This window comes from Myripristis murdjan, chromosome 12 (assembly GCF_902150065.1).
Source record: "Myripristis murdjan chromosome 12, fMyrMur1.1, whole genome shotgun sequence".
NCBI classification, from domain to species: Eukaryota; Metazoa; Chordata; class Actinopteri; order Holocentriformes; family Holocentridae; genus Myripristis; species Myripristis murdjan.
The window spans coordinates 18,231,411-18,252,551 of record NC_043991.1 but is presented as its reverse complement, the minus strand read 5'-3'; the positions used below and the strand labels follow the sequence as shown (position 1 = coordinate 18,252,551).

General features: G+C 40.0%; 1 protein-coding gene across 1 annotated transcript in view; it reads left to right on the top strand.

The window, feature by feature from the left end:
- gfra2b (GDNF family receptor alpha 2b) overlaps positions 1-21,141 on the top strand; it is a 97,448-nt gene that overhangs the window by 51,317 nt on the left and 24,990 nt on the right. The window contains exons 4-5 of the mRNA XM_030064588.1: positions 12,894-13,093; positions 13,776-13,963. Coding sequence (XP_029920448.1) covers positions 12,894-13,093; positions 13,776-13,963 — 388 coding nt within the window. The remainder of the gene's footprint in view (positions 1-12,893; positions 13,094-13,775; positions 13,964-21,141) is intronic.

Here is a 21,141-nt window from a genome sequence, read left to right as displayed (position 1 = left end):
CATGTAGAAAAAGTACCCTGATGACAGTTTAACAGGCAGAGTGTCTTAAGTGTTGTTAACTATTCTATCACACAGCAAAGAAAGCAAGTGGTGGCTCAGTCACCATGTAGCCAACACAATGTTGCAGTGGAATATTCTGCTTTATCTGAGGGTGAACAAGAAAAAAGAGGGATGTAGTATAGAGCGCGCTGGATTCACCTTGACTTACATGTATATAAGGTGACAGGGAGCAGGAACTGGTGGCTGGCTGTCATGTGCTCTGCTGCACATTGTTTGCTGCTGCCTGCAGTGGACTTCATTTAATGAAAGTACCCCTCCACTCAAAAATGTGTTGTTCTTGGGTTTATGTCCCATAAAATGTCTGACCTTGATTATACTGACTTGTATCTGTGAAATGTGTCACAAGTGGTGTGTTCACAATCCTCTACTGAAGGTGGAGGTGTCTGTGCATGTCCCTAAAATCTGAGATGCAGATGAACCCCGGGCAAGCTAGATTTGGTATGTCACAAATCCCACAGTCAATCCCGTCAGCTGATGGGGCGCTGCTTTGCATATCGTTTGCACCACCGTTAGTCCAGGTGCTGGACTGCTGGTCATGTTTTATTTTCAAAAAAACAAGACCAACTCAAAACGGCTGCCTCATATGAACATCATTAATGTGTAATGTTTTTTGTTTGTTTGTTTGTTTTGTTTTTAGATTATGAAATGTGGCACAATATTCATAACTGTTGTGGAACGGGACTTCTGCGTTCTGTGAACAGAGCTCTGGTTACAAGCCAGGGTGCAAGCAGGCAGGGGGTTGGCAGGGAATATTTGTGTATTCATAGATCTGTGCATTTTTAATGAGGGCAAAATTCAGAGTTAAATCAAATGAACAAAGGGTCGTTTTTTTCATGGAAAAAATCTTTTAGATATGCAATATTGAGAGATTTTAGAGGTTTTTTTAGGGGCTTAATAAATGCCTGGAGGAGATTTTAAATGAAGGAACCTGTTTAAAAGACTCCTCATCTTGATTATCATCCATGACAGACTTTACTTAGCATGCAGTAAAGGCTACAAATTCCATTCCCATTTCATTTCCATGCTCAGTATACTTTATATGAACCTTTATATCTAGACATTTTCACATACAGTGCAACTGACTTTTACATGAGCTAGATGAGAGAGGCCGGAAAAAGTACAGCACTAATTTCAGAGTACAGGATACTAATATATCTCTGTACATATGATTTCACTGATTCATTAATGTCACTTATAATGCCATATATATAGCATTATATATATATATGTGTGTGTGTGTGTGTGTGTGTGTGTGCGCGTCAATGTGCATTTGCAATGTGCATCCCAATTTGACAAGCTGCCTTATTAAATGACATTCTTTTCCTTTCCTTGATGTCAACAGAATGAGCACTTGGATGTTTTATTATTAGAAATAATGAAGGCATATAACATATTTTAATACAATAATACGTTTTAATAATAATACAATAATGCTCCACTCTGTGCTCCACTTATTATTGTATGTAGGCTATGCATCTCTTTTGCATATTTGCATCAGCTTGGTTATTTGTTGTGTAGCAGTCATAGTTTGCACTTCGGCTCACCGTACACGGTGGTTAAGCTTCCATTGTATTTTTAACTCACTTAGCAGCTTTTTACACTTATCAATTATTGCTTCTACTCAACCATTTGTAGTCCCATACATTTTCCTTGTACACATTTTTGTCATCATTTTTTGGTTGTGTTTATCAAGAAAATCATGTTCAACAACACAATAATAATCAACACCATTATGATTAAACTATTCTAGAGGCAGCTTAAAACAGGCTATGGCAAGAGGAAAATATGTGAAAACAAATTTTTCTGTCTGTAAAAATGAGAATTAATAAGTGTTTAAAAAATGACACAGACAGGACAAATGACCATCAGTCCAAGGCAGCTGCATATCAGCAACTTTAAAACCTACTAATAAACTACAAGAACAATGGCATCTCAAACTGTATGGTTTACTTTGGATAGTATATACACTCTCTATATGGACATTTGACATTCTAACATTGTAGCACTCTGTAACAACAACAACAACAAAACTATACTGCGTAGACTTAAATGCTTGAAATAAGTTATGAGCATTTGGAGAATTCGCATCCCTAAGACTGAGAAGTGTCTCACAGTGTAGTATACATGTTTGTACCGACATTGTAGTAAAGCAACACCTGCACAACATACCAGTGTAATAAATACTGACAGTATAACTTGGATATTAGAGGTAACAGTGGTGCTGGTGGTGGAGGGATGGACTCTATGATTGGGTTTTTGTCACTGTGTCACTGTAATTGTGTGTTTAAATTAACCCTTTGAAACCCTGGAGCCTGTGAGTGGAGTTTAGTTGGCTTTAATTGTGAAAGGTTTTATTTCATCCCTAAACAAAATTCACAATCTAGGGCAGGCCTATTCAATTGGCGGCCCGCGGGCCACATGCGGCCCAGAAGCAATTCCCGAGTGGCCCAGCTCGTGGTTCAACCAAAAAAGCAGAGAAAAACATTCGCGAGAATGAACTCGAAATCCCTGCAGTAGTTCAGAAAGTGAATGCAACACTCCACGTTGCCTAGCAACACACAACCAACTCACACTGCAGCGCGTTGTTTTGAAAGTTACTGATGCTAGCGGCTCAAAAGTATGTCTTTTTCAACCCTTAAACGAAAAATTGACGATGAAAACCGCCATTTAAATGTCTGGAAAATGTCTGGCCCAGCTTAAGGTCTCGGTTAAAAATCTGGCCCAACTGAATTTGTAATTGAATAGCCCTGATCTAGGGTGTTAAGTTTCCAATAAACTTTTATTGTACAGTATTTTTGCTTGTTTGTTTGTTTTTACTAATTTCTTGGTACTTTTCAGGTCATTTCTTGATAATTTGCATGTTGCCTTTCCCCCCACATTTTTGAAAGGAAACCCAGACAATTTGTTCAGGTTTCACAGTGTTAAAGGGGTTTTGAAGGCATTCCTGCTGCTTTCACAAGCATTTAATCAAAAAAAAAACAAAAACAAAGATGCAGCAGGGGTGAGGCGGTAACTATTTATTGAGAGGATAAACTATAACAATTTGTAGGTGGAAGTAGGCGCTGGGGACAGAGAGGACACGTTCCAGAGGTGACGGGGACACGTGCCCCCAGTCTCCCGTGTCCAATACACTCAGCTAGTCCACAGCATCTAGTCCACAGCATTGCATCCCAAAATTTCTGAACTTATGACTGATCTCCACAAGGATAGACTAATGAAATAGCCCACTGTTTTGTTTGAAAAAGCACACTCAGTAATTCAGAAACCAAACTGTACCAATAACCATAGAGGGACAGTCAACCCTGCTGGTTTGAAAAGGTTTGCTCAACATTTAAACTAATATAAAAACTAACTTTTATCAGCCAAAATCGCAAAGCAGGGCTGTTCCATCCACTATAATTGAGACCTCATAGGTTCACCCTATTCGCCCAAATTAAAGTCTGGGGCTGGGCACGGCGACTGGTGGGAAACCTTTGCTACACACAGAAAGAGACAAATTGAAACCTAAGAACAGAAAATGAAACGGTCTCCTAAACAGCGGTTAGCGAGCACTCCATCCAGAGTAAATTGCACCTATCAACGATGATTGAGCCTCTTCACAATGTCAACCCCCACCATACGCGAAGAGGGGGAAATTATGGCCACCGTAATGTATAGTTAACCAATATCCTGTTACTTGAATTCAGTGTATCAGGGCATCGAAATGGCACATTTCACTACCTTTTGGGGGTGCCACTGTACAAAGCTACTATGGCTCCCCACTTCAGTTGATATGTGTTATCATATGATTTATAAAATACTATATAATCAGTAAAATGGATTTTCATTCTTGGGGACCTCAACCAAAGTCCATTCTTTTCAGACAGGGCCAGTGCCTGCTCTTTTACAATAACCCATAAACTGCCTTTGTGTGATCCCATCTTCTACAATCATGATCCCAAACTGAGTAAACTGAGCTGAGAGTAGATATGGCAACAAATCTATGGGACCAACTTCCACAAACCTACATTATCCTTGCCTTTAAACCCTCTAGTTAAGCAGTTGCCTCTAGTTCAGTGTACCTGCTGTTCCCTTTTATATGCCTCACCTTGCATTGTGCAGTGATCTGTATTAAGTAAAGAGACTGCTTGGTGTTGGATCACGAAGTCTCAGGCTGGTGTTGACTGTCCCTGGTGGTACTGTAGGGTGTTGGCATAAACTGTGTATTGGGTCAATGTTTGCATTTCCCTATCCCGGCCTCCTCTATCTGTCCCAACTTGTGTATGTAATATTTCTGTCCTGCTATATTCATGATCACGTACAAAAGCCATTGTGGTGCATGTTGTTCTCTCTGCTACCAAGTAAATAATTCATTTCCATTTGTTTACTCTTTTATTGCTGCTAGCAAGTACAACATTTTCTTTTTATAATGTTGCCAAATGTAAGGTTCTTGCCTTTCTCAGTGCTGGTGTTTCTGAATTCACCAATGAGCCTATACCAAGTCATTGGTTTATTTCATTTCATTTCATTTCATTTCATTTTTTTTTTCTGATGTGATGGCAGCTCAGTATAGTTTTCTCAGTGCTTCATCTAATCTTGGTTGCCTACATATTCCAAAATTCTTTCCGACGCTTGCCCGACAACAGTCCTATAGTTTTTGAATTCCAAGTGTGATGGTTGAACTGGTTCTTTAGGCATCTGTTTCCACTCCAAGTTGGCGCGACAGTTCATCCATTTGTGTAATTAAAGTTGACAGCAGTCTTACTTTTGCTTGAATTCCTCTGTTAGTCTTTGTAGTGGTAATTCCACAACACGCTTCCCACACAGTGAGAGACTGCCAAGACACTAAGGGGCTCAAAGCTGTCTCTCGGTGTATGAGCTAATCATTTTGTCTAACTTCTCCTTCTTCCTTAAATATATCTCATCCACCATCTGTGGCCATATCATCAGGAACACCCGCCCAAACTGCACCTAACAACAGTTTCATTCCTTTCCTTAGGGTGCGAGTATTGTGTTAGCCTTGTTGGTCTCTCTGTTAAAGCCTCCAGGAGCATCTACATTAAAGAACCACACCAGTGATTTTGAATGGATGATCTGTTTATCACAATTTAGCCACATTTTACATTACAAGTATCAGTAATTCTGATACTTAAAAATCTAACTAAAAGTCACTGATTGTTAATGGCTTTTTCATTGTTGGAAAAAGTAACGCCGAGTGACAGTTCTTACTCAACACTGAATTATCAACCTCAAACAAAACGAACAATTCTGACCAAATTTAACGATGAATCAATTGCTATTTGGGTTGACACCACCAATTTGACTTGCATTGTAACACTGACATCTCTTTGCTCTACAAACCTATTCTTACACCCCGTCTGAAATCCCCAATCAGCTTTTATCAACACCATAGCATACATCTACTCTCCTAAACTTTTGACAGTGTCAGTCCAATAAACGGTTGGAACAGCCTCTTTGTCTGTGTGGAATATTTGTTGGACATTTTCCTCTTGACAGCAGAGATGCTTCTTGATTTACATAGTTTCAGTGAAGTAACTGGCAAGAGTGGGGGAACATGCCTGAGTGGGTGTTTCCCTATAGTTTGTGAGAACAGAGAAATTGCCATACTTAGTCCCTGCTGGCATTTTTGCTGAAAGCTTGACAAGAAATATATGCCTGTCACTGCCAGTTTACAAACTTGGCAGCTAACATTAAATAAAGTTTATTTAAACTTTGTGGATTTTCTTTTCTTAAATTGTGCAACTTATGATTTTTACTACAACAGCTGGCAGGTGCATGGATGTAGCACACTGATTGGATTGGTATGATGCATGGCAGGCAGCCCCCAGGTGAAATCGGTGGTAGGAACCAAGAGGCCAGACATGTCTCAATCAGCAATTAGTAGCTGAAGTAGTCTGGCTCACAATGCAAAATTTGAACACACTCAGCACACACACAGACCTGTCAGTTAGCAAAACTGGCCTGGTCTTTTACTTATTGATTTCTTAATAAAAAACGAATAGCTTTAAACATTTATCCACATGGTGTGTGTTGTGCTTGGCTTTATTTGGGCCAAACTGCCAAGTCTGATATTTCATCACACCATTATAGTTTTTGACTTATACATGTTGCCTCAAAAGAGAAGTTTGCTTGTTTTATGGTTTTTACTCAGTGTATGTTTGCTTTTAGTTTTGAATTGTAGTAGTGCTACTGTCTCCAATCAACAATGGAGTTATTTTGCAAAACTGCTGATGCTGTAGGCTGTAAAAGAGCCTCAATGTGGTGCAAATAGAGGGAAAAAACAACAACAAAACAACATAAAATATGATTTTTTTAATTACATGGTAGGGTTCAGCCCTTGATACCATTTGCAATAAATAAATGAATAAAGAATAAAATACAAAAATCAAACATTTTATAGATGGAAGCATAGCAGTTTTCTAACCCTGTGCTCAGCCTCACACATTATTGGATGATGGAAATGATAATTGCTGCAGCCACAAGACTGTCTTTTCTACGTAGCGGGCGTCCATGGCACATAATTCAACTCCTACCGCACGTCTCTGACAACACTTAGCAGGTGTTGTGGACAGGATCTCTGTCTTCAGAAAATACCCTCTTCACTGGTGTAGCCCCAGGCCTTCACCTCCTCTCTTTATTTACAAGATCTTTTGTTATCCTTCACTGACCCTTTCTCACATCACATATCCACTCAAACTATTGCAGTACCACTGACTCTCAACTCAACCTTTCTTTCCTTTTCACTGACACGCAGCTTTAGGCACATATTTCCACCTACTGTAGCTGACATCTGTAGTTTGGTGTCTGCCCACCAGGTCAAACTAAACCTTCCCTCAAGCTGTTGCACTTCCCTGGCAAGTGCTGTCCTCTGCCAGATCTCGATGCCATCACTGACTACAAAACAGTGACTGACTGCCAAGAATCTTAGTGTGATTCTCGACAACCGCATTGCACAAAGAATTGTACAAAGTCCACATGACAGCCAAAAGCTGATGCTTTAGATATATACTAAAAAAAAAAAAAAAAAAAAAAAAAAAAAAATCGATCTAGACCCTTCCTCACCAAGGACCCTACCTAGCTCCATGCTCAAGCTTTACCCTACACTCACATAGGGAACAATATTGTCACTGTATGTTGGCTGCTTAATAGCTGTCTCTTCTGTCTCTTCTGCCAGATTTGCTGTCACTTGTGGGTGTTGCAACTGGACTTAATTTATGGGACTAGTCAGTAGATGCTCTTACAGTGGAAGAACACCCATTTACTCTCTGATTGGCAGTCACCAATTATACAGATTTACAGATGAACTTTTCTCAACAGTTCTGTTTTGCATAGTTGCACAGTAGTTAGAGGTTTTCATTAACATGCCCTCTGTCGCTTCTTGTCTCCTGGCTCTTTTTGCGATGAATGAACAGCTGTCGATTACAAGGGCCGGTTGCAATGAAAGCTGCTGCCTGTGGGTGTGCTGTTAGTCATATTCCATCTGGATTACTGACACTCCCTTCTGGCTTGTATACCTTATCGTGAATGTTTCAGCCCACCTCATCATCAGCCGCCTCAAATTTTCCCACATTCTTGTCCTCCTGTACCTCCACTGCTGGCTGTCCGTAGCTGTCTGCAGCATGTCTCATATTCACCTGGTGCACAAGGCTGCTAGGGCATGTGCACCTGTCTAACTTCAGCCTCTGCTTGGTGCTGTCCCATCTACTGTTCTACAACTCAACAAAAATCCCAAAAATATACTTTTTTCCCCATCACATTCAATCATTGTACAGTTATGCAGTTAACAGGACTAGATAGCTCTGACTGTTGAATTCCTCACCATCTGTTGCTTGAAATGTTGGTGATTTAGCAATTTAAGTGCATTCTGTTTTTGCACCCATTGTATTTTGTGCTGGATGAGACCATCATTTAAATACCTGCATTAATGTAATGCAATGATTTAACAATGGAATGTGGGTCCATACATACTGTAATGTTTGCACATTCACAAAGCTTCTACCAAAGCGTCTCTTTCTAGTTACTGTTGTGTGACCTCAAATATGTTGTGAGTCAACATTAGAGGTGTATCAAGAATCAGTAATAAAATGTAATGCAGTCAATGAGTTGAATAATGTGACCATGTTTGCCCCAAAACAAATAACAAACAAAAACAAGAAATCAATGACTCACTAACAAACTAACCAAATGAATGAATAAATGCAAATCCAGTAATTTTTTTTTTTTCCACTGATAATGTAATGCAGGTCTTTGGCTTTTTCAGAATGGTCCCTATTCATTTTTCTGAGTAATGAACATAGATGAGAATTGCATCCCCTAATGAATACCTTAAATTAATCATGTAAATGTATCATTCATTTAGCAGTGTGAATCAACAGGAGTCTTTAATTCACCTCAGGTTAATTCAACTTGACATTCTGGCTCACACAAGTGCAGAGACAAGAACTCCTTCTTGGCGGTCAGAGCACATTTCAAACCAGATTACAAGCAAGACATGATGCAACAATGCAATGGGTATCAAGTAATGTAGTGAGCTCAAGTGACACACAAGTGATTTATGGAATGCAATCAGATATTCCAGCATAGCTGATTCAAATTAATCAGCTTGGATTATGAAGTGTGTAGGAGTACAGATATAAATTTACCAGTGCATAGAAGTGATGGGTTGTAGTGTTAATAGAGTCACAGTCAATAAAGAAAGTTGTATAAAGTTTAAAGCAGTGATTTCCAAAAACTGTGGGTCCTGACTGGGGCTGTCAAATTTACATTCAGTATTTTAATATTCTTTGAATGTGAAAAAAATTAACAGTCAAGTTGCTAAATTTGCTAACTTTTGAATGTGTAATAACAAGTGTGAATGATAATAAATGTGTGCTGAAAATCTTGGCTTGGGCTCTGCTTTCTGCTCTGCTTTCTGCCTCCAGTCATGCAGAGCTGCTACGAGCCAAATGACCACAATAACAACACTGACCTGTCGGTGCACAGCATCACAGTGCTGACAAATGTCTGAAAAGTCAGAAGAAACATATATGGGGAAAATAGCTGTCACTCCAGAAAATCTAAAAAGTGCAGTCTGCCGATAGTTTGGTTTCTGGTCAGTCGAAAGAGAAACACAGTCAAAGTAGAAAAGAGAAAGTGCTATGTAAAGTAGGTCATTCAGATCAAGCATACCACTCTACCACTAGCAACTGAAATAATGTCTGCAAACTCAGCACCCGACAGAGTTCGCACAGAAGTGACAAGGCACCAGTTTCAAACAGTCACATCTGACGGCTTTTTTCACAACAACAGCGAGCACGCAACTAATATTACAACCCTCTCCCTCTCTCTCTCTCTGTTGGAGTTTGGGCACTACTTGAAGTTGAGCTCCAAATTCACTGATTGGACAGTCGAGCTGGTTGTTTTCTGTTTGTATTATTTTTTTCCCGGTCATGTGTAGTGTGTTTTTGATTCTGGCTGATGTTGAAATGATCCTGTTAAGACAACCAAGTAGAGAACCTTTCTATTTAATTTTTCACTATTGTGTTAATGTACTCAATGGTTAACTCAGTTATTTTTCTGTCACTATCTGGCAAGTAAAAATTTACCAAAAAAAGTTTACTGTTACCAAAGCAACTTGATTTATCTTATATTGGATTGTACTGCCCCATGTGGATGTCATGTGTACAACAGGAGTTGCCTAAGAATATTATAGCCGTGCTGCAGGTTAATGATGCACTTGATGCATTGTTTTTATTTTATATCTTTTTAAAAATAAGTATTAAAATATGTTCAAACCTCTGCAACTTTTTGGAATGCAATATTTTATTTTATTTTATTTTTTGCTCTGGCTGACAGCCCTAGTCCTGTCCCACTCGTGCGACCCAGTGTGCGGACAGGTTGGTCATGGAGAGGCTGCTTCAGTGTATTCTTTTCTCAAAGATGTGGGATAAAAAATTCTAAATCATGCAATGGAGGCCTGGAGGCAGAATGTCTATATGCATCAGACTCCATTAACGTTTGTACATCATTTATTACAGTTTTGTAGCCAGAAGCATGTATTGTATGTGTATATGTATATATTAGATTAATGCTAAATATTTAGATGCTGAATCTTGTCAGTCGAACAAATTTAGATGACATCTAATGTCCAGCAAATAATAACTAATTTTATTAATTTGCTCATATGGGATGTAAGCATTTATCTGCAAAAATAGATGAATGCCATTGCTGAAAAAAACAACTGACTTTGTGTCACATTCACATCCTCTCTGAAAATCCAAAGTTGCAAAAACCACTATTGCCTAATGTAAGCATTAGATTGCTAATTAGATTTTTTTTTTTTGATTGATATTATCAGGAAAAAAAAATAAATAAACATGTTTTATAGAAAAAAGGAACAACTGGAGATTTATCATTTTGCAAATGAACACTTCGCACATTGAAGGATCATTAGGATTCCCCCCCCATATATGTATATAAGTGCACTGACAATTTAACGACTTGATTTCACTTCACAAAATATTTGGTGGGTTTGAGGGACAAATAGTGCTTCCACTTGTGGGTCGTAGCATGAAACAGTTTAGGAGCCCCTGGTTTGGTGGAGTATCACAAAGGAAAGATGTTGCTGATGAGGGTTAGAGCTCTAGTCAGCTTGCATGTGTTGACAGAATCTTGATCAGGAGTCTGACTTGCAGTGGGTGATTTTTTTTTCTTCAGTTCAGGGTGTGATGTTTGCAGAGGTAAAAAAAGAAAGTAATATTCATTAAAGGTCACCAGGGAGTATTAATGAGAGCCTTAATCAGCACTCTGTTGGCTTAGATGTAGAAATGTCCCTGTGTCTAACAGCACGAGCGTAAAGAAGTCCATCACTGGGAGAGGTTTGGTCACTGATAACACCGTGTACCCTCTCTCAGTTTTTTTTTTTTTTTTTAAGTGTCCTGTATGGGTGTGAGTGGAGACCCAGTGATTGAGCTGTTTTCAACACCATTTACAAGGCCCTGCAATCACATTGTGTTCCCATATTGCAACAAGAGAGTGTGCTGTCTTGCATCTCGTCCTTGATAAGAGTTAAGAAAACAAGTTGTTAGGTGGTGAAGGTGCTGCCCGGCTGTTCTCACAAAATAAGATTTTTTTCACGGGTCATGCCAGGTCCTCAGCAATATGAGTTTCGGGAAACTTCAAGCTGCTGTGTCTCTCTCTTTTAGTCCTGTCAATAAACTCAGGCGAGTCATCAGTTTACGCCTTTCCTGGAAGCACACACACTTGTGCACGATACAAGGAGCTGAGTATCTGTGCTGTCTAACTGCAGATCCAGTTGATGTTTGTGCTTTGAAAACAGTGTTACATTTGAGAAGACTTTGTTAGTGCTAATAAAATACTCTAAGGCACCACTTTCCTCCTCTTTCATTCTTAAACAGAGTCACTGTGTGTATGTGTGTGAGTGTGTGTGTGTGTGCATGCGCCCTTACATGTATACAGCCTCAGCCTATTTATCTACTGCCACATGGGATGTCGGTGTTGTTCAGTCAGACGAGCACCAGGGCCTGCAGCGGAAACATATAATGTGAAATAAGAACTAAACATACAGCTGCAGAGCAACACACCCAGAGACACTGAAACACACAGGCAGGGACTCACACACACACGCACATGCACACACAAATTACAGCTAATTTCTAATTATACCTGACTTGAAAGACAGAAGCGATGACAGCTAACAGCCGCGGCCTTCAGAGGACTCAGCCGCTCAATCACAGTTGAACTCGCTACACTGCTCTCTCTCTCTCTTTCCTCTCTCTGTTGATATGAAGTGACGTGTGTGAGCTGTTTTGTGTGTATGTACATTCATGAAAATACATATACCATACAGTGTGCATATACACTCCCTCAGTCACATTTATATTTGTCCCATGGTCTGGGTGATTACTTATTTCTGGTTAAGTGAAGGGTGAGGGTTAAAACGTTGTAATGCACATGCAGGCTGGCTCAGGTTTATTCACTATTTTAAATTCATATGCTGAATAGACAGGACACTGCTCTGCTCATTCATAAAACAAGAAGGAATAGAACATTTAATTTTCTTAGCAGAAAATTCAATTGAGTACAACTGGTTACTTCATTTTTTTTTAATGAAATTCAAGCGCTAGGCACCAAGCTTCAAAATAAAATATAATTTACATGTTAAACTAACTGTGTTAGCCTTCGTTACCTGTCAACCACTGTACCTGGCTCTGTTTTTAAAATCCCAACTGCTTCAAAGTTATTTTTTCAATTTCTAGACATTAATGTGGGCATGATGTAAACCTTAACACGGAGCTAGCCACGCCATTTTTAAGCACGTGTTGTATTTAATCAATTTAACAAATGCATGATGCCTATGATGCTATGAATAATGTCAGCCTAGCCAGCGTCTCTGTTGACCCTTATAAAAACAGTGCTATAAAAATAGTGATTTTTCTGAGAATATTGCTGCATAAATGATCTGTCCTGGAGGCAGAGAACTACCCCCCACTTGTGTTGGGTGGGTCTTCATCTCCATGTCATACATTAAACCCTTAAATGCACACATAGTTGTGGATTATCCCTTAGATATACACACACTCCCATGACGTGCTATGACTGCAGAGTATATAAATCATACAGCGGATGTTGTTGTTGCCTCAGTGCTGCTCTACCCAGCATTTGCATGCCACTTTAGTTCTGTTACAAAAACAGTGAACATCCACAAATTAAAAGTCGACAGTGGCCATCATGAATAAATAATGGAATAATCAATTAATCATGAGCATATCTAGTATATTATATAATGTGGCAAAATATTGTGTCATTTACCCATTTTTTCTTTTTCTCCTTAGATTCATCTTTGTCGAAGGTGACTCCTTGCTCTGAAGGGGGAAAGTCTTGTAACCCATGTCTGGATGCAGCCAAGGCTTGCAATCTCAACGACACATGTAAACGTCAACGCTCCGCCTACATTGCGATCTGCACCAAGGCGACCCCCCCGCAGTCCTCTTTGGCCAATCAGGAGCCTTGTAGCCGGAAGCGATGTCAAAAGGTAGGTCCACCTCTACCCTGATAGCAGGGACGTCTAGATTTGATTTAACGTTAAACACTAAGACTGTAGGTCTTAGTGTTGGCTGGAGTGAAACAATCCATCCACCAGGGAAAATAGTCCATTCACACAGCCAATTATCAATTCTGTGGTTTATGAATGGTGATGACTTTGTTAGCTGCAGAAGCAGAACATTATAAGGCGGCTGTTTAAACCAAAAACTCATATTTGAAAATGGAGGGATTTTGATTATATGTTGTGAAATCTTTAGTACGCCCTGCAAAATTATTTGTTGCAATGTAAAATGTGGGTGAATTGTGGTAAATGGGGCAAACATTCAAAATCACTGATGTGTTGCTTTAAAAAGTATTCTGTTAAATATGTAATACTGATTGTATTGAAAATGAAGTCTGCCTCATGCGACCCTTTTCTACTGAATTTTCTCCTCTTTGTTCTTACTTTTACATAATTGTTCTGTGGTCATAGGAATATCAACAGGGCTCAAAGGCGCTGACCTTTCCACTCCTAATTTCTGGTAGCTTATAATTTATGGTGATCTAGCAAATGAATCTTATTCCATTGTTGCAGTAATTGTACATGTATATGAGCATCACGTAAATGACTAAAATTTAAATAAAAATTCTGTTAAGGATGATGGTAACACTGTGGAAATTCTGTTTTCCAGGCCCTGCGCCAGTTTTTCGAGCGGGTGTCGTGGGAGCTGAGCTACCCTTTGCTGTTTTGCTCCTGCCATGACCAGGCCTGTGCTGAGAGGCGTAGACAGACCATCGTCCCAGCCTGTTCCCACCAAGAGAGACACAAACCCACCTGCATCGAGCTGCGACGCACCTGCAGATCGGACGCCCTCTGCAGGTGAGATAGGTGGCGGTAAGCAGTGGTCTCCAGCCATGTGCCAAAGAGGCCGCAGGCTATCCTGTCAACTAAACACAACAGCAGCTGATCATCAGAAGAGAAGAACTAATCAGTGAAATCAACAAACATACTGTAGAGACCCTTGAGCAAGGCACTAAACACCAAACTGCTTCAGTGGTGCTGCTCAATGGCCAGCAGTAGAAATTTGGATGTACTAGACAGATTCCCACTGTGAATGCATTTAACTCTATGTAATGTAATGTAAACTAGGGCAGTAATGGAAAAAATTTAGCTAGACAGCAGAGTCCTGACCCAAACCTGCAAAGCTCAATACCGCACCTGTTACCGGCGATTTTTTTTAAATCGATTCTGGACCCACCCATTAATGCAAGGCTCATGACCTGGGCAGCACATGCTATTAAATCCAACTCCACTTTCCTTTTTTTTTTTTTTTTTTGACAGATGTGTTGTCTGATTGGATTCAAAGGGGCAAACCAGTGTAATCACAATTTTAAACACCATTTTGTAAATTGGAGTGTTGTACACTGGTTATTTTTTTTGTTTATTTTTTTAAAACCCTTAACCTGCCCACATATAATTAATTATTACCTGTGCCCATACCCATAAATCATTTTTTTAGTTTAAGTTTTTACTTGCCACACATACTTTTGGTGAGTGACCCACCAGGTACCAACCCAGCGCAGGATACTATTAGACAGTGGGCTCACTCTGGATAAACAAGCTCTTTATGTGCTCAAACACAATGCATACTACACCATCTAGTACCCCTCTGGGGCTTATTCATTACTGTAATACTACAAAGGGATGTGCTTTGAAAAGTAGACTACCATACAAGAATGAATGAACAAACAAGCAAACAAAGAGATGCACACATCTTATGGAGTACGCAAATATGCTAACTAATGAATATTAAACCTAGGATGAGGAAGGGATGGCAAGTAGAAGAGGGTAAGTGAAAAAGAGGGGTTTGTGGAAGCAGAGAAGTAAGGAGTCTCGAGAGGGAAGAAGAGGAATGAACAAGAAAGAGAAAGTAGGGAGGGAGAGGGGGGCAAAGGGAAAGGGAAATAGATTTAAATAGAGTTGACAAGTCTAATCAGGCTGAACTGATGGTCCTCTAGAATTAATCAATCCTGAGTCTGTCTCTGAAGAACTAGCTCTTGATCTGACATCTCCATTACTTAAACTAGCCATCTGCTAGGCATGCACTAGCCACTCTTTCATTCAGCTTTCCTCAGAGGGCCACACTGAACCACTGCCATTCAATCATTTAGAGGCTGATGTGCTGCTGTTTTTCAGCTGCACATTTCCACAACTCTCCGCCAAGCAGTTACCCTCATGACCGAGACTGAGGCAAACGAACTGCTGCTATTCTATCGCCGAATGTCCTCAGTCCTTGGCTGAATGTCGAGATTTTCTTTTTTTTTTTTTGTTTTGCATAACATAATAATTGTTAAGGATGTCTCGCACCTTACCACGGAGAGAGAAAGAGAAAGATGGTATGTGTGTGTGTGTCTACGTTAGCGCAGTCAGAGGCTCACATTAATTGATTTCTTTCAAAACTCAGAGATATTCAGCAGCTTAAGCCAACATCCACACAACGCTGAGACCCTTTTTTAAACTCTGCTGAATGGACAACATATTCATGGTGTGTGTGTGTGTGTGTGTGTGTGTGTGTGTGTTGGTGGTTGTGTGTGAGAACAAATTATTCCTGTATCTATCACTATCTCAAGGGAAACTCATTTGTGTGTGTAAGTGTTTTTCTAAGTGTCTGAGTGTGAGTGAGCCCTCTCTTTAACTGTGGCCCTGCTCTCATCCCTCGCTTGACACCCAACTTCCTGCAGTTCGGCTCGGCGTATTCAAGTCTTGATGGTCAAGCTTAGGCCCTAAAGACACAAATCTAATCAGCCTAGTGTAGAAAAGACACACAAAGTCCACATCCCTTCCTTCAATTAACACAAAAGTTAAAACAACCCTGTCTCACGGATGTTTGTACAATACTCACAAAATTGAATCTTTTAATTTAATTTTTCATGCATATAGCTCGAATTAAATTTGTGTTCATTAACACAAACTTGCCTATTCATGCATATGGAAATGGCACAAAGTTTATAATAGTCGCAAAGATTTTTTTTTTTTGCATCAAAACTATTCACACTGAGTCCAATGCCAAATTTTCAGCATTCTTAGAAAAAGTTCAGATATCTAAATGAAAGTGAATTAGTAGCATCTCAACTCCCACTCAAATGGTCTGCTCTCTCTCAAGTTTAGCTGAACTCTTTAAGGACACAACAGAGAAATGTTGATGAAGAGAATTTGACTCACTGGCAACGCTGTCATCACTAGTCTAGGTAATGCTATAGAAACTACAGCAAGAGTACAAGATGACAGCCTTCAATGACAACTTCAATGTCAGATGGTTCTCTGTTGTCAGAGACGAGGATATCAACACATTCATCTTAAATGCTGTTTCCAGTTACATGACCCAAAGCAAATACAATTGGTTGGTGAGTTTTCTTACGGCCTCTGAAAAAAAAAAGAAAGAGTCCAACCTCACTTACAAAACAACACAACACAAACAAACAAACAAAAAAGACAGCAATATTTCGGACTCGGCATCAAGGAGTTCATAGAGATGAATTGTGTCATCTTGTCAAATCTCTTGTCAAAAGTCATGCTCCTTTTTCATACCAGAAACTTGGAATTGGTATGGCACTTCAGTGTCTGTTAGGTTACCAGCAATAGCTGCAGCTGCAATGTGTCAACTGTGAGGTTATAGAGACATATATATGTGCATATAATGTGAGTATTTACCCACATATATTACAAATGTATTTGTGCATTTGTATTCTGAGGATGTGAATGATGTACAGTATAGTGGTATAGTGGTGATTATCTGTCTATGTCTGCCTGGGTTTCAGGTAGCAATGTTGAGCCAAACCATAGCACTGCATTGCTTGAAACTTGTGTGTGTGTGTGTGTGTGTGTGTGTGTGTGTGTGTGTGTGTACAGAGAGGCTGGCCTTAAGGGGCTCCTTGCTGTCTCAGCACAAATGAGGCAGAATGCTGGATAAGACACTCCTGAAAGAGCTGCCTTTAGATAATCAGCCTTGTCCCTTCAGAGGACTCATTCTGCCCTGTGGTGAGAATTGGGCATTAGGCCAGAACACACACGCGCACGCACACACGCACACACACACACACACACACACACACGCACGCACACACACACACACACACACACACACACACACGCAGCTGGTGGAAACAGCATTGCCAGGCTCTGGTTTCTGCTTGTTGGTGGTGGTGCGGGGGCAGAGTACAGTATGTGATGCTACTCATTCCATTCATGTTGCTTTGTGTTCCTTGTATTGAGTGGGTGTCTCTTTCAGCGAGCATCTATGACTTACAGAACAGCATAGCTAAATCAATGTCTGACATCTGTAGCTGGATTTAAGAGAACATACAGAAAAGCAACAATGCAGAGCCTACCACAGTGAACCGACAAAACACTAACAAGCACTGCCATGGCTTTTTAAAACCCCCACCATTAAGCACAGAACTTCTTCCCTCAGACAGCAACACTCTGTATGGTCATGAGAAATAATAAAACCAGACGGGCACTTTACCTGAATATCATGTGTTTAAATCATGTTTGACTGGCTGCAAAAGGAAATTCAAAGCAGAGACATTTATTTGGTTAGGGCTTAGATAGAGAGAGAGTTTCATAATTACAGGATTCCCGCAGGTCCTTTGGGTCTTAACAGACTCACAGGGTGTCTTGTCCCGTGCTGTGGGTGTGAGCAAGCAGGCAGATGTGACTGCTTGGGGACTGTGTGGATTGACAGGAAGCCTAATTAAATATGGTGTGTGCCACAAGTAATGCATGGGTAACCTACAGAGAGCTCCAAAAGTTTTAGGACAATGGCTTACAAAAAAAAAAAAAAAAAAGTTTATTATGTTTATCTCTGTGTGTCAAATGTGGGAACAGTCACAACAGTTAATTTTTTTTTTGTTCAAGTTTTGTTACATTGTGACAATTAATTTTCTCACACCGGCCAATTAAAAACAAAACAAGGCTGGTAAACAAAAGTTACACTGACTCAGAAGTAATGTTAGAGTTTTGGTGAGCTGTCATCCCATCAGGTTAGGATTTTGGTGGAGGTTTGGGTGGCAGTGGTTAAAAACAGATCTTATTCCTGTCCCTTTAACTTTAGAATGATGGACTTGTCTGCACTGTTGGCTGTAATTTACCTTGTCCAATGTCCATGCCAGTGAGGAACACACAAGGAAAAAGCTGAGCATCAGTCCAGACTGTGGTTTGCCTGCACTTCTTTCTGTTATGCTAGGGTTTCTCATATAAAGGCAATGGGAAAAAGCATTTCCAAAAGGGTCATGTACATAAAATAGAACAGAGGGAAACTGTAGAGTGCAGCAGAGAAACACAGGATTGATATAGCAACTACTAAGTTGTCAAATGTGTTGCTGGAGAGGAACCCCTTGTTTATGTTCTGTGATATGCAATATATTGTAATATAATCAGCAATGATATATCACTATCTGGAAAAGGCAATTTTTTTTTTTCAGTAAGAAGAAATCAATCATGTTTTTCAATGTTTTCAGTTCCAGTTAAAATACCTAAGGGCAGAGAACAAATACGCCTTATAGGAACTCAAGTGTGAATCTGCGCAAATTAAGCTGAAAACTCAAATATTGATACTTGGCACAGGTGTATCAATAACATCTCACAAGAGGAAGTATTCTGATATTGTGTTATTGTTCCACCACTACTTCATAGAACTATTGACAGCAAATAAACGATGTGATTCGTTAACTATACAGTTTCCATTCCTAACAAACTGCGTGGCAGATCTCATGGAAGAGGGCCAAGACTTGTATTTGTAGGGGCTCACCTGGTGAATAAATCCAATAGAGTCTGAATAAACTGCACCAAATATGCTTGGTGTGAATGGAGGCTTAACTTCTTGCATTTCAATGTGACACTAACTTGTGGAGTACATTCTACTCTAAATTCCTGTGTATGGGTGAATTAGCAACTGCATGTCAAAATGTGTCTAAGGTATCAGACCATATAACAACCATGTCTTTATCTGTGAATTGAAGTACACTGGCTTCATCAAAATGCATTTAAAGGAAAATACCTGCTCATTAGCTACCAACAAAACATTTTCAGCTCAAGACATTTCGAGATCACAGGATATCAACAGAGAACGCACTGTTAATAATAAGGAGAGGCAACCCAAACAGCTACCTAAAGGTACCTAAAATGGCTTTTCAAAAACTTTGATCAGTGTTGCCATGTCCTTGCACATTCAGTGGGTCTGAGATGAGAGGAGAGGAGAAGAGAGGAGGGAAGAGTTGCCAGCTCTGAGTGCCTGTGGTGGCCGCACACCCTCACTTTGAATACGAGATGATGATGTAGTTTTAGAAATGTATTATTCCAACTTTAAAGCACTAGAAGAAGTATGAATTTGCGTCATTGTGTCAAGGACATAAATCCAAAAGGATCTAATCACTTCCAGCTTCTTTGGACATGGGGGAAAAGAATTGCCATTTATTATTTCAGTTAGTGACAAGCAGCAGGGGGCAACGACCTAATTGGTCCTAGTTTTTGTTGAATGGTGTGTATGACTTCTGGAAGTACATGTTGTATGTCAGCCATACTCCAAATTAAACTTGTGAAAAAACTACCTAAGGAGCAGCATGAGTCATGAGAGGCTTTGTGGACCAGCTATTATCTCCATTGAAGGTGAAAGAGCCAGGAAGCTGGACGTGAGGAGTACTTACTGGTGACTTTAGAGAAAATATAAGGCTGTGGGCTGGTGTCTGATTTGTATGATTAGGTTGCTGTGTCAGTGCTGTGCAGTTATTTGTAGCCCCTGGCCACTGTGTCAGATTACAGTTTTGTGAGTTAATTAAGGTTTACTTTTGCTATGTGTACATACAATTACATGTTTGCTGAATGGGGCTGCCGTGTCTATATGCCCTAATCATCAGTATTGTGGGCTTGGACTGTTACTACACAGTGTATAGAGCAGTAATGTTAACTTATGATTAAGACTTAAGATCAAGCCGGCATTCAGTACACCTATTTTCCTACTGTGACTGCACAGCAGGTCACACCGTCTGACCAGAAACACATAATTTACATGTTCTGTTTTTCGCTCAGCAACAGTCTTCAAAAGTGGTGGAGTAACAATACCAACTGATATTTGAGTAGCCTAATTGCTCATCAGTAGCACAACACATTAAGCAGAGTAACAGTCCATGAGCAGCAACACTAAGTAGAAACTGAGTCAATGTTCATTAGCAAGATAGCACTCAATGTACCATTAACAGTGCTCTGCTTTTTCACCTACACTGAACAAATTGCCACAGGAATAATCAGTCCACAACCATTTAAAAGTCCATGAATTCTTTTCTTGTGTGTATGTTCACTCCCACTGTGCAAAGGTCTGTGGGATTGTGCCACAAAGTGGCTCAGTCTTTGAAATATCCTGGCCTAACAGACCTGCCTGACTTAATGTTTGAGCCTTTACGTAGCTAAATCTTCGCATTGTTTTGTCTCCCACCCAGAAGAATCATCATTGCTTCAGAGCCACTGTCTTTCAATTGTGTCTGCGTCTCCAAAAGCTGCTCAGTGGTGGATTTTCTAGCTGTTTAGCTGCTATTTCCTTGATCCTCCTGAGATGTCTCCTGCTCCACATCAAGACCTGACCTTGCTCTGTTATCAATTCATATGACGTCTGATGTTTGAGGCCAGTGCAGACCTGGCAGCAGAGGCAGTCCCTCTAACGCCTGCTAGAGGCTGCCTCTAGAAAAACTTCAACCTGGCCCATGCATGTACAAGTCACAGTCACAACTCAATTTTTTTGCAAAAAATATGAAGTCATTCTTTCCCACAACTAATTATTTTCTTATAACTGATTTCATGTTCACTTTTAATGTCTCCTCATGGGATTTTTCAAAATAACTGTGCCATGAAAAGGATATAACAAATATAACGTGGGGTTCTTTTGTGTTATGTTCTTGACAGGTTGCCTATGCAGTCATTGTTAGGTTGCCCATGTATCGTCAGTTCGGGGGCGTATCTATCAAATGACAGTGACATGCTTTCATTCTGTCCTGATGTGATGCTGA